General features: G+C 40.4%; 2 protein-coding genes across 2 annotated transcripts in view; both read left to right on the forward strand.

Moving 5' to 3' along the window:
- Nucleotides 1-8,922, forward strand: part of LOC136179619 (E3 ubiquitin ligase TRIM40-like) — a 64,917-nt gene extending 55,995 nt beyond the window's left edge. Inside the window, exons 2-4 of the mRNA XM_065956458.1 lie at nt 3,965-4,153; nt 7,463-7,674; nt 7,954-8,922. Of these exons, the coding sequence (XP_065812530.1) occupies nt 4,023-4,153; nt 7,463-7,674; nt 7,954-8,396 (786 nt within the window). The 5' untranslated portion in view covers nt 3,965-4,022 and the 3' untranslated portion in view covers nt 8,397-8,922. The remainder of the gene's footprint in view (nt 1-3,964; nt 4,154-7,462; nt 7,675-7,953) is intronic.
- Nucleotides 1-15,000, forward strand: part of LOC136179606 (NLR family CARD domain-containing protein 3-like) — a 360,535-nt gene that overhangs the window by 298,592 nt on the left and 46,943 nt on the right. The gene's annotated exons all lie outside the window — the stretch shown is intronic.

Consider the following 15,000-nt stretch of genomic DNA (forward strand, 5'->3'; position numbering starts at 1 on the left):
ACAAAATACTGCAACCTAGTAAAATGTTGTGACTGAATGAGGTCTGTTTTATGAGAAGGTTTTAACCCTACAGGCATGAAGGACTTTGTTTTATACCACGGTTGGTGATGAACTTTTTCACCTACGTGCCCCTGTGACTGGTGGATTCTAAAGTCTACCAGTCTTACACTTTTTAGGCAGTAGGGAGGATCATCCCTTCACCAACCCTGGGAACAAAACTTGCTGCATACTGCTGAATGATGTCAATCAATAACTGGTGTGAATCAGAGGGAAGTGAGGATACCCTATGCAGACTGAAAAATAAGTGGGTATACCTATACACCTGACCTGCGTATACCCTCAACTACACCACTGGAAATGAACTTGCCAAACGGAAAATCTACCTGCATTTGGTGCTTGGCGGGTACCAGTCTTACATTTCTTACCTGCCACTTTATTTTAACTGGCAGCACAATGTAATGAAGTGTAACATAATAATCAAGGCTTATAGTATTCAAGAAATAGACCATCAACTATTAAATAAAATACTGACATGCTGTTTGTCTCACTCATTTACAGAAAAACGTTTGTTTTAGTTTATTCTTTTTGGGCTATGTCCTCAAAGTAGAGGTGGGCGATATGGGAAAAATATCATATCACGTTTTTTTTTTGAAAAATCACAATCACAATTTTATCACAATTTTTTTCATACTGATCTTTAGACTAATTTGTAAGTTACTGACCAGTTCAACCAAACTTATTTACCTGTATGATGTTTTTAAATGCACAAAAACTGAGCAGACAAGTTTAATCTATTTGAAAAACATCTTTGTAGGAGGTCTGGAGGTCTCTCACCCAGAACATCTTCAGCAACAGAAATGTCTTTCCCTCAATTTGATCAATATTTATGAACAATTTGAAGGTTTTCCTCACCACTTTGAAATGATGATTTAGTTATGTGTCCTCTTTTTATGTTCATCAGGAACATTTTCACACAGTGATGCATTCATTTAAAAACATGTAGACTTGAAGTTGTTGAAGTTTCTGTTCTGTTTTAGCCCTGCAGAGTTCCTCCAGCTGGAGCTTCATACAGGCTCTGCAGACTTTGTTGTTTTTATGACATCATTGGACTAACTTTAGTTTAGTTTATATATAATCAAACATAATACAGAATGTGTTCATTCTGTGACACATGATCAAAGTAAGTTTTACTGACAGAAGAGTTGAATTCATAGAGGGGGCGGGACATTGTTGATTGACAGACAGACAGTCACCATGGTTACTCACTCTCACCTGCCTGCTGCTTTGTAACGTCGTTTAGTGTAATCCCTATAGGTTCAGTTATCACAACAGGTGAGCTTCAGGTGGAGAAGCTTGATAAGTAACTTTTAAAAACTGAGAGAGAGCAGAAAACACCGACAGCAACATTTGAAACACCGGGGTTATATCTCCCCTCACTGTCTGTCTGAGCTCCTCTCTGTCTGACTCTCTGCAGACTGTTAACGTCTCTCCGGCTCCTTAAACGGTTTCGCTCTCCGAGATGTAAACTTAACTGTGCACACTATGCAGAGAAGTTAACTGTTGCTCACGCCGTGTCGGTTTGGAAATATATCAGTGGAAATATGATATGGAGAGGTTTTTGTGGACTTTACTTTAAGTTTGGTTTTCACCGCTGCGGAGCAAAAGAGGGGGAGGGGGAGACGCGTCTGTGTCGCAGCATAAACTGCAGCATGAGAGAATAAACACATAACCCCGGTTATACGATCTCCCTGCTTTGGCAGATCGTCAGCACGTTCAAATCCTTCACGATCTAAGATCGTTATATCGCCCACCACTAGCTGGTAGCTGATGAAGCTGAAATGAAACCTGGACTGAGAGGTAAGATAATGGATATATTGCTTTAAAAGAATATGAGCTTATATGAGGAGAGTCATCACAGTCATAAAGGTTTCTGCTGGAAACTGAGTTTCATTTAGAAAGATATTTTTAAGTCACTGTGTGTTTTCTCCTCAGGACGTTGGAGCTTCTAACTGAATCTGTCAGGTTCCTTTCCTCTGCGTTTGTATTTCAAACATCTGAGTTACAGTCATCTGCTTCTGTTGAAAAATATCCCATTTTCTAATGTAGCTGCTTCACAATAAAACCTATTTAAACCAGGAACTTTTAGTGTGAAGAGCTTGAAATAGAATGCGTGTTATATCGTGTTCACAACCTTTGTTTCAGAGCGCTTCTCACCAGCGCTCCTTGTTGCTAGATTACAAAAGTGAACTTGTGCTTCCCTCTGTAATGTCCGTAAGGTGTGTTTTAGCTCCATGTGTTTCATATTTTCTTTAAATCAAATAAATATCACCAAGAAAACATGAGGACGATGTAAAGGAGTCATGTCCTGATGTCAGCAGCAGCTCTACAGCTGCAAACTGTTCCCTCCAAAAGACGAGTCAGACCAGCGTCTCCTCCGCCATCGCTTTCTTATTGACAAATCTGATCTCAGAAGTCCCGCCCCTTCTTGAGTTTGATTGGTCGGTGAGGGAAAAGTGACATTGATCAGCGTGGCGCTGTTCTCAAAGTTGAACGTCTTTCAACTGATAGCGTTTGAGTGCAGTGACTAAAAACAGCTGACACCGAGGGCGTTTTAGCGCCCAGGAAGCTGAACTACATTAGTTTTGTATTTCAGCTGGATGTCAGCGTGGTACTGTAATCTCTGTTCACTTTAAATCTAAGCCTGCTGTATGGGTTGTGCCTGTTAGTATTTATTTTCACATAATCATTCACTTGAATCATTTAGTGGATATATCATTTTAAATCTGTCGACCATCTAAGGGTCATTGGTTTAGGTCTGTGTGGATGTAACAGTTTGTGTAAGACTCTCATAGCAGCAGATCTATTTTTGGAGAGGAGCCGAGTGTATGTTGTGAGCTTAAATGACTTGAATGTAGATATCTGACAGTTTCAAGTGAAGGTAATGTCACCTCTCTAGCCTTTTAGAAGTCTTCCCAAATGGTAAAAGAATTTGTAGGCTGTACCAGCTAACAGAATATAACAGGACCGTTAACATGAAAAGTTTGTCAGCCATTTGTGTTCTGTTGCTGTTGTCTGACCTCGGCCCAATAAATTCTAAGATAAGCCACTGTCTGTTTCACCATTTCATCATTGGACATTTACAGCAGAAACATCATGGCGTCATGATGTTCTTACATGCTTTTATATTTTGATATCTTTTACTCTATATGGGTAATGTGCAATATATGTTGTGTTTTATACATGGGTCTGTACTTTTCTGTTGACATGTCGATGTGTTTTTCTATTGTTTTTATGGATTCTACTGTGAGGCCGCTGAATGTGTGCAGCACTTTGAGCCCAAGACAAATGTCTGAAGTTATAGTATTTACAGCTGCTCCTTTGAGCCCAAATCAACGCCACAGCGCGCTTCTTTTTATCATGTTGGACTTGAGACAGCGAGGCGTCAGTTTAAACACACCTGAAGCTGGTTGACCCGCTGTTAAAGAGATGCTAGTCTGTGCTCTGTTAATCATGTTACACCAAGCAAAGCCATTCCAGCATATAGAGCACCATTGTGACCCTCGCTCTGCCACTGTGGTCGGTAGGTTGAGCAAATTCACCCGCCACTGCAAAAAGACACCCGTATGTGACGAGTGCTGATTTCCAACCCTGTTTTATACACTTCTAGTTGTACAAATGTCCTAAAGGTCATGGCTGCTGTTAAATACTAACATGTTAGTTTAATGTTTAAAGTTTAAGACTCAATGTCTTGTTATTGGCATTATTCAGGGCAGATCAGACGGACAAATCATGTTAGGATCAAAACAAAGTGCACTGAGGTGCTGCATCAGGTACTTAGGCAGACAGGAAGGAAGAGAAAATCAAATGAAGGATCACATCAGGTAATGAGATGTGGACACTTGACCATTTCTGTCTTTCACATTTTTCCTGCTTGTGTCTCACCTGTTTGTTATTTTGTCCTCAGGTTGTTTTACCTGCATGAACGTCTTTTATTGTCCTCTGATCAATCTGGAGATAAGAAGATGAGTGATCGAGGAGACAAAGAGGAGAACAGAGCAGAGTCTCCTCTGTCCAGCTGTCTCTGTATGAAGAGTGATCGGTCTAAACGTTTTCCTCTAAACTTCAGTAATGAACCAGGACCCTCAGATCCACAGTAAGAGAACTTTTTTTAATCACCAAACTGTCCAGCTAAAAAAAGAGTCCTGAACACCATAATGTGTTGATTTTCTTGTTTTTAATCATCAACCTGCACACAGTGATCATACAGAGAAAGTCACTGAACTCATAACAACATACTAAGGATTATATATATGTATTATATGTTTATAGATAAGATAATATGATTTCAGTATTGACTCTTTGGTTGTGTATCTAGTCGTCTTCTCTGTGATTCTGCAGGAAGAAGTCTTTTAAACTGATCCTGAAGTTTAGTGAGATCTGCTGTGATCGTTTTCTTTCAATCATTTTTTCTGTTGTGTCCACTCTTTGTTTGTCTTTTTTTATTTTTTTATCATGACTACACAATGAGATCTTTTTTTTTTACTGAAGTACCGTAACATCTGGTGTAAGATGCACTTTTAATACCTGTTTTTTTTTCATCTTAAAAGTTGGCTGGGTCTTATACAAAGGTGCAACTAATATACCAGTATAAAATGTTGACACATGAGCCATCATTACCGCGGGTGCAGAAGTCACCATCAATGTGTGCGACCGGACGTGATTTAAAAACCATCCTCATTCATTGGGCCTGATTTACTAAAGGTTTGTGTGTCTTAAAACGTGTGCAAACTTGATACCACCAGCAAAAAATGTGTTAACTGATCTACTAACGGCGCGCTGTGAGGATTGAATCTTTCATATGAGCAAAACACGCATTGTCCATTTAGTACGTTTGACTTAATGAATATTCAATATGGGGCGTTTCTGCCCTAGAAAGGAGAAAATGCAAATAAGTTAAGTTAGTACACGCATTGTGATTTACCAAGCCTGACAAAAACTGAGGTGATTGTGACGGTGTCTGAATTTAACACCTTTGAAAAGAACGTGCTAACCCAGGAGACCAGTGTTACACACAACAGGCTGCTGTTATTGAAGTTAGGAGGAGACATAGGCTCAATCAAAGAAGGCATACAGATCACGTTATTCTCCACACATGTTAATATGTTTGGAATGACAGCAGGAAACACCATGATTAAACTATATTGTTGCCTATTTAAACAAAACTGAACATCCACAGCCTCTGCATTCTAAAGAATTTCAACATTGACATTTATTTCTTCCTGTTTCCCTCTTCTCACCAACATTTTATTTTAAACTTGGGATTTCTTTTTTCTCGGGCTGTGCGTCTCTCCCCCAGCTCGTGCGCTCCTCTCCATAGTGCGCTCGTCTCCTCCCTCTACAGCCCGCTGCTGCTACGCTTGGATGGGGGGACCTCACCACTGCTTGTACCCCCGTCTTCGATACCTCTTTCCAGAGCCTTTATGTCCGATCAGACACAGCGCTGGCCAGCTGTCTGGTGCTCAACAATGTGCCGAGTGTCGCGCCTGAGCGCCACAGAGGACACAGCTCACACCTCCTGCACAATGTATGACAATTCATCTTCAAATGAAGAAAAGAGAGGCCCTGTTTAATGCCCAGGTTTTCTTATAAGTCAAATTTTCTTTTTGTAATATTCAGTTTTATCTGCTATAACTCAAAAATACTGTACCTTCATTTACCTCTTCCACTGATACCTATTTTGCGCTTGCAGTCGTCCTGCTTTCCGTCCAAACTCTCCGTGACGTAAACCAGTAGAACACACAAAAGCCTAACTTAAATAGTACCGCCTCCACAAGGTTTGCACCTGGTGTCATTCACACAAACTTTCTGAGTAGATCACCCAAAAATCACACACTCACCAAATGTGCAATTTTTTTGGAGTGAACACACAGTTTAGTACTCTTTACTTGGGACCTTAGTAAATCAGGCCCTCAGTGTATTAAGAGCTGAGTGCACGCTGTTCTGGGAAAGACAGCGACACAGACCAGTCTGGCTGCGCTACTTTTTCAAAACGTTTCCTTCAAGTTTCTTTAATTTACAGAAAACTGTAGGATATTGTTCCATAAATAAACCTTGTTGAACGCTCTTTTGATTGAAAGAGTCCTTTATTAAAGTTAAAGAGAAACAAGCGGAGTCGGGCAGAGAGATCACAAGCTAGGAGTCTCTGCTTCACAACTTTCCCTGCAGGCTGAGAGCTCGACTACCGTACTGTAGCTGGTAGGAGAGCAGACTCCACAAAGAGAAAACAGACTAAAAGGGTGACAGAGCTGAACAGTAACTGCAGGTTTTGGACTTCGCTGAACACAATAAAAACTGTAACGCAGGAAGACAGTGTAAACTTTATTTTCTCTCTGAGAGACCTTCAAAAACACAGCGCGTCTTATACCGGTGCAACTTATATTTAGGATTTTACGTTGTTTTTTTTAAACTCCTGCACATGCTCAGTGTGCAGGTCATGACACGGCTCCTGCACATGCTCAGTGTGCAGCTCTCTATAAAGCTGATTAATAACTTTTCAAAGGTCTCAGGTCTCAACCTAAATATTAAACATTTGAACTTATGGCTGTTAAAGATTGTAATGTTCCCCATATTTGTAATAATCCAGTGAATCACCAGGTCACATACCTGAGAGTAGTTATCACCAAGGAGCAAAATATAAGGTGCACCTTAAATTTGAATCCCATCGTTGATAAAACTCTTGTTTACAAAGAGATTTATCTCTGAGACGAAGGACCTTGCTCTCAAAAGCTGAGGGCATTTCCAGACTCACTAATCCGGCTCTATCTTTGGATGTTGACTAAAATGTAACCAACAGATTTGATTATATGTTGTTTAACTTTCTGTGGAAAAACAAAATACATTATGTTAAAAAGAATATGACAATAAACACGAGTCAATGTGGGGGCTTGAACTTTTTAGACTTCACAGCTCTTAACATTCAAAGTGAACAGGCTGAGACATTTTTAAATAACCCAACATCTCTATGGAATATGATTCCTAATTATGTTTTTTCTAAAGTTGGTGGCCTGGAATTTTATTACTGTGCAACTATAATATCAGTAAAATCCTGATCAAACTATCCAACTTCCATAAACAGATACTCTTGACTTGGTCTCTCATCTTGAAACATAACTTCTCTCCACACAGATATTACATCTGGAACAATAAGGACATTCTCTACAAAAATGAATCCCTGTTTTTTGAAAACTGCTTGAAAATAACATCACACTTGTAGGTCAGTTATTGGACTCAGATGGTAGACTCTATGGTTACACAGACAGACTTCTGCACATGCTCACTGAGGAGGACATGGCACAACTTTTTAAAACACTGCTTTTTGTGGCTTTATTTGATTCAGTCCACCACTGGTTTCTAAATGTCAGTCTCAGTTTTCATGGCTTTATGATTTCCCTTATCTCCACAGAATAACAAAGGGGTCTGTTTCTGTGGAGGAGCAGCTGTCCAGCTGTGCTTTGTGTCAGGACGTCCTAAGAGATCCAGTTTCTACCAGCTGTGGACACTGGTTCTGTAGACAGTGTCTCACCTCATACTGGGACCAGTCTACTTCATCAGGAGAGTCCTCCTGTCCCCAGTGTGGAAAACGACCTAAAATAAGAGGAGGACTGCAGATATCCAGTAAGTCCAGCACTGTAATAAGTAAGACTGAAGTAATTGTGTCTAAAAACAAGACAAAGCAGTTAGTATTTTCATTGATATGTAGTTAAATGAAACATTTACATTTTATCTGATTCTTGCTGTCAGTTTATATTCAGTATATTTTATTTCTCTTGTAGCAGCACACATTTATTACACGGATGTTTTTGTGTCATGCAGTTTGCTTAATGTGTAATAATAAAATTTTTGTATTTGATCATTTTATAAATCCAGTCTCAGGATATGTTTCTTCTCTTTCAGTAGATAGAGGTCTGCAGGAGGTTACAGATGAACTTAAGATCAGTCTGAGGAAGAGATGTGAACATGTGACTGAAGGAAGTGATGAAACAGGAAGTAGAACCCTCCTCAACAGGATCTACACTGAGCTCTACATCACAGAGGGACAGAGTGAAGAGGTGAACACCCAACATGAGGTGAGAAAGATTGAGACAGACTCTAAAAAGAAGACCCTCCATGAGACTCCAATCAAGTGTCAGGACATCTTTAAAGCCTTACCCGACCAACAGAACCAAAAGACAGAAGCTCAACCCGACCAACAGAAACAAAAGACAGAAGCTCAACCCGACCAACAGAACCAAAAGACAGAAGCTCAACCCGACCAACAGAACCAAAAGACAGAAGCTCAACCCGACCAACAGAAACCCATCAGAGTGGTTCTGACAAACGGCGTCGCTGGTGTTTGAAAAACCTTCTCAGTGCAGAAGTTCACTCTGGACTGGGCAGAGGGCTCAGAGAACCAAGACCTCAGTCTGGTGATCCTGCTTTCATTCAGGGAGCTGAACTTGATCAGAGATAAGGAGTACAGTCTTCTTGAGCTGCTCCGTGTTTTCCATCCAACATTACAGAAGGTCACAGCAGAGACGCTCGCTGTCTGTAAACTGTTGTTCATCTTTGACGGCCTGGATGAAAGTAGACCGTCATTGGACTTCAAAAACAGGAAGGTTGTGTCTGATGTCACAAAGAAATCACCGTTAAACACACTGTTGACAAACCTGATCAAGGGGAATCTGCTCCCCTCAGCTCTCATCTGGATAACTTCTCGACCTGCAGCAGCCAATCAGATCCCTCCTTCATGTGTTGACAGGGTAACAGAAGTACAAGGCTTCACTGACGCCCAGAAGGAGGAGTACTTCAGGAGGAGGTTCAGTGATGATGAAGATCTGTCCAGCAGAATCATCTCACACATCAAGACATCCAGGAGCCTCCACATCATGTGTCTGATCCCGGTCTTCTGCTGGATCACTGCCACAGTTCTGGAGCACATGATGAGCAGAGAGCAGAGAGGAGAGCTGCCCAAGACCCTGACTGACATGTACTCACACTTCTTGCTGGTTCAGACAAAGAGGAAGAAGCACAAGTATGGAACATCATATGAGTCCTCGGGAACTGAGGAACTCACCAAATCTGACGGGGAAGTTCTTCTGAAGCTGGGGAGGCTGGCGTTTGAACATCTGGAGGATGGAAACATCATGTTCTATAAAGATGACCTGGAGCGTTGTGGTCTTGATGTCACAGAGGCCTTGGTGTACTCAGGAGTTTGTACAGAGATCTTCAAAACAGAGTGTGTGATCCTCCAGAAAACAGTCTACTGCTTTGTTCATCTAAACGTTCAGGAGTTTCTGGCTGCAGTCTACATGTTCCACTGTTTGACAAACAGGAACACAGGTGTAGTGAAGGCTTTCCTTAAAGACATGAACATAATTTTTCAAACTCCTGAAAGTGATGACTTATCCCAGGATGTCTTCCTGAGGAGTGCCATGGAGAAATCCCTGAAAAGTAAAAATGGTCACCTGGACCTGTTTGTTCGCTTCCTTCATGGCCTCTCTCTGGAGTCCAACCAGAGACTCTTAGGAGGCCTGCTGGGTCGGAGAGACAACAGTCCAGAAATGATCCAGAGAGTCATCAACAACCTGAAGGAGATGAACAGTGATGATATCTCTCCTGACAGAAGCATCAACATCTTCCACTGTCTGACGGAGATCAACGACCTCTCAGTCCATCAGGAGATCCAAGAGTTCCTGAAGTCAAGGAACAGATCAAAGGAGGAACTCTCTGAGATCCACTGCTCTGCTCTGGGCTACATGCTGCAGATGTCAGAGGAGGTTCTGGATGAGTTGGACCTGAAGAAGTACAAGACATCATACCAGGGACGACTGAGACTGATTCCAGCTGTGAGGAACTGCAGGAAGGCAAAGTAAGTCCAGATGTGATTAAATATGAGTAAAAATAAGCTGTTTAGTTCTTCAAATATATACTATACAATATCTAGGTTTTTGAAAACAGTGTTTATCTGAAATATTGACAAACTCTTCAGTCACTTGTATTTTGTTATAAGTTTTCTTGAGCTGCTTTAAATGCTGTGAGTGAAATATGTCTTTTTTTGGATCTAGTGTTTACCAACTTCAAGGTCACAGGTCATTTGTTTCATAATAATCCCTACGTTTACTATTTTTCTTTTATCCTCCTATTAGTGTCAGTAATAACAATAGTGATTATTGTTACAATAAATATGATTATCATTATAACTAGGGCTGTCGTGGTAATCGCAAAAATGAATAACCGCGTTAAAAAGAAGATCTCAGTGGTGACCGCACGTTGAGTCACTTCACCCCACATAATGTTCAGATGGACTCACAGGAAACTGCACTGGTACCTAAACCCAATGTAACTTTGCCCCTTTGTTAAAATTTCAGCTTTCAATCAAATGAAAAAGGAGAACCAGCTGATTTAGATGATGCAATTTGTCAAATCTAGCAAAAAAAATCTGTGTGAAATGAGGAAACATCTCATTTTAGCTCTCACCTCGCAAATATGCCTCGTATCAATCAATTAATCTTTATTTGTATAGCGCCAGTTCATAACAAGTGTCATCTCAAGATGCTTTACAAAAAGCAGGTCAAAGACTTTACTCTTATTTAATATTACAAAAGAGCAGGTAAAAAGACTTTACTTATTTCAATATTACAAAGACCTAAAGATCCATCATGAGCACTTTAGCAAAGCAGCAACATTTACAGTAGGAAGAAAAAACTTCCTTTTAACAGTCAGAAATCTTCAGCAGGATCCCAGGCTCATGATGAAACAGTCCTCGTGCCAAGACTGGACCTGGCTTGAAAAAAGGAAAGGGGGAGATAGGATAAGATGTAGGAAGAGGGATAGGGAACGGGGAGGGGGGGAGCTCAGAGAGCTCAGGAGTTCCCAGGAAATAATGTTGTTAGTAACTGAGATGTACAGATAGTGACATGCAGTAATATGATCTGAGAGAGAGAGAGAGAGAGAGAGAGAGAGAGAGAGAGTGAGAGAGAGAGATGAAGGTACCAGTTCCCCTGGTAGTCTAAGTCTATAGCAGCATAACTAGGATCTGGTCTACACCAGCAGCAGCCCTAACTATAAGATTTATCAAAAAGGAAAGTTTGAAGTCTGTAATTTATTAAAACTTATTTTATTGTTTTCTTAACAACAACGCAATGCATGCTGACACTACACACACACACACACACACACACACACACACACACACACACACACACACACACACACACACACACACACACACACACACACACACACACACACACACACACACACAGCTGAAATACAGCACCGTCATACAGCAACAGTTATAATCATGACAGTTGGTTTTCAAACCTGTACAGTACGATTTGGCTACAGGGAACATAACGACAGGCTGAGTACTTACTAAAGAAGAAAATGGACTCAACTTGACCAGAACTCAGTAAAGTCTGTGCAGCGTCTCACACGCTCTCTCGCCCTTTCTCTCTCTCTCTCCCTCTTTCCCTCCCCCCCCCCCCTCTCTCTCTCTCTCTTGTATATGTTCTGTAGTCAATCTTACTGTACAGATTTGTACAGATTTGTATAGAATGAACTGTCATGGTGTTTTTTCGTAGTCAGAAGTCTTAAGAGGACGTGATTCTGGTCATACCTGTTGCTGCTGTGACAGTGCTTCACTTCAGCACCAGGCGCTGTTTGTCTGCAGCGCTGCTCTGTTCCACTTATTATCACAGCGTTATGTTCAGAAAACAAAACATTGTGGGCCATATGTCACTGCTGTAGGGCAAGTTTCTGACCCCTGATTCACAAACAAATAAAAGCGGGGGGGGGGGGGGCGTGCGATAATACCGTACACCGCGCTATTGAGCCACCTTAGATCACCGCGGCAGCCCTAACTACAACGTCATTAACCAAAGACTGGGATAATGTAGAATGCTGATTTAAAGGTTAACTCCTGCACACGGTCTATTAAGTAAATCAAGAATATTTCTCTTTGTCTTGATTTAAACCGCTCGGACATTTTTGTTTTCCTCCTTCATGGACTCGAGCCAACGTCACCAGATTAAAGTCTGACGAGTTGTGTTAGCGTGCGTGGAAAGGGACATTTGATTAGTTTTTCTGTCCTCACTTTATGCTGATGTAAAGGGTTAAAAAAAACGTGTATATAATTCATTAAAATGTGTTTCGTCTAAAACTAAAGACAAAGGTTATCAAAAACTTAAAAATGGATTACAAGATTTGAAAACTGTTAAAAGTTATTGGGACAGTCAGAACAAATGTATTGAGTTAAAAAGAGACCCCAGTATATCTTTTTATCTTTATGTGTCTAAAATAGCTATTTAGAGCCGAATTCCAGTGCACTGAACTTGTTACGATGTTATTGCAATCCTCAATCAGGTCACTAGAGGGCGCATAGCACTTGTGAGGAGCATAATACCCCAAAGAGGCAAGTTCTAAACTGTGTTGCTTCTTTGTATTTACATACAGGTGGGTTTATTGAAACCACAAACATGGACACCAGTATAATGGTTAAGAGTGTTGGGAATTTAGTAAGTAAAGTATAACGGTTGTAGTTGAGTATTTTTACAGTTAGGTATGAGTGAAAAGTAGATGTTAAGCATGCTAGGCTAACGCACCTGTTGCTAGTAAGTAATAAGATTACGGAGCACGTGGAAATGCTGAGACACATTAAAGGGGTTTGTTTTGCTAATGATTCAGAAATCAGAGCTAATGTAAACATGTCATGTTCTTATTTGTGTATATGTTTGTTGTTGACTTGAAATAGAGACAGCTGTGTGTGAATGTGTGATATTTGAGGCTGAGTATGCTAATTTGAGTAAGTAAAAACCACAGCTACTCAGGTTAAAATTGTATATATTGAATAAATAAATAAATCCTGCAGCCGAGCTGAACACAGCTAAACTGTGTTGCTTCTTTGTATTTACATCCAGAAACTTCTTCTCTGGCACCACTAGGCCAGGTCGGGGGAGCAACACTGACAGTAGAAGAACTTAAAGTAACACCATTAACCAGATAACTGTTTAGTAAAAGTGACATTACTTTTTGATTACTGAAGTTACCAACAGTAATACCTTACATCACCTTACAGACAGAAGGTGGCCGGGTGGATAAAAAAGTAAACTGGACAAAATAATACATTTTGTTTTTGTTTTACACACATTTGTTCCACATTTAATTGTGTTAGTAAGGTATTATGTTCTGCGGAAAATTAAAAGTATTGTGCTCACCTTTATTTTTTTTAAAGGAAGTCGTGTCAGCAGACTGGGGACTCAATTTATGTTGTTTGTTGACACAACAGAATGTCAGAATGTTAATGTCATGACAGGTTTTCAGACTGTGGACTGTCAGAGACTCCCTGTGAAGTCGTGGCCTCAGCTCTGAAGTCCAACCCCTCCCATCTGAGAGAGCTGGACCTGACCGGAAACGAGCAGCAGGATTCAGGAGTGAAGCTGCTGTGTTCTGGACTGAAGAGTCCAAACTGTAGACTGGAGACTCTGAGGTAAGACAACAGGTTTAATTTCTCTGTTCAGATTCATATGATGTGAAACTAAACTGAAGAGTTCAGGCTGATAATCAAATGATCCACACTGAGGATCTTAATGCTGAAGTCCATTTTCTTCTTCTGTGGTTTTATCCACAGAGTGGTAGCAATTTAAAGCCTTACATTTTAAACCTAAATATATATAAAAAAAATAACTTGTTGTATATTTCACTCTTTACCACCTGAACAGCTGATTTTTAGATAAATTATGAATAATTAAACAAAGAAAAACAATCATTCCAATTTCAACCATCAGACGTAAAAATAAAGTCAAACACTTGTTTTGTCTGAGATGTTTGTGACACTGTGAGATTCTGAAACTTCCCGTAAAATCCGGTGTATAAGACGCACTTTTAATACCTATTTTTTCATCTTAAAAGTCGGCTGCGTCTTATACACCGGTGCGACCAATATACCCGTATAAAATACTAAAACACGCGCCGTCATTACAGCGGGGCAGTGGACCCTATCACTGCGACCTGGGTGATTAAAAACCTTACAGTCTATGTTAAAAACACATCCCCATTCATTGTGTATTGAAAGCTGAGTGCACGCTGTGCTGGGAAAGACAGCGACACAGACCAGGCTGGCTGCGTGACTTTTTCCACATCTTTTCTCCCTCACGAGGTCATAATCATACATTTACAGAAAACAGTGGTATATTGTTCTGTAAATAAACCTTGTGGAGTTCTCTTTTGATTGAAAGAGTCTTATATTAAAGTTAAAGAGTGACCAGCGGAGTCAGCGCGACTTGCAAGCTAGCAGGTCTGAGCCTCACAACTTTCACTGCAGGCTGAGAGCTAAACTACCGTACTGTAGCTGCACGTTGTAGACATCGCTGAACACAATATAAATCCTCACGTAGGAAAACAGTTTAAAGTTTTTTTTCTCTCAAAGAGACCTTAAAAACAGGGTGGGTCTTACATACCGGTGCGACTTATATTCCGGATTTTACGGTAAACAAAGAAAAAAAATCATTCCAATTTCAACCATCAGATGTAAAAATGAAGTCAAACACTTTTCGTTGCAGGCGATCGTCTTTTTTTTTTTTTTAGATTTATATTGTGTTCAGCGATGTCTACAACGTGCAGTTTCTGTGCAGCTGTGTCGCTCTTTTAGTTCCGTCTGTTTTCACTTTCTGGTGTTTGCACTCCTATTAGCTACAGTACGGTAGTTGAGTTCTCAGCCTGCAGGGAAAGTTATGAGGCACAGACTCCTAGTTTGCGAGTCGCGCTGCCCGACTCACTCCGCTCATCACTCTTTAACTTTAATATAGGACTCTTTTAGGGCTGCAACTAACGATTATTTTAATAATCGATTAATCGGTTAATTATTTTTCCGATTAATTGATGAATCGGATTAAAAAAAAAACATTTTGAATTTCCACACGTTTATTCAAAAACAGAACATCAGTTCATTGACAGTGCAAACAA

Source organism: Labrus bergylta, chromosome 7, assembly GCF_963930695.1.
Source record: "Labrus bergylta chromosome 7, fLabBer1.1, whole genome shotgun sequence".
NCBI classification, from domain to species: Eukaryota; Metazoa; Chordata; class Actinopteri; order Labriformes; family Labridae; genus Labrus; species Labrus bergylta.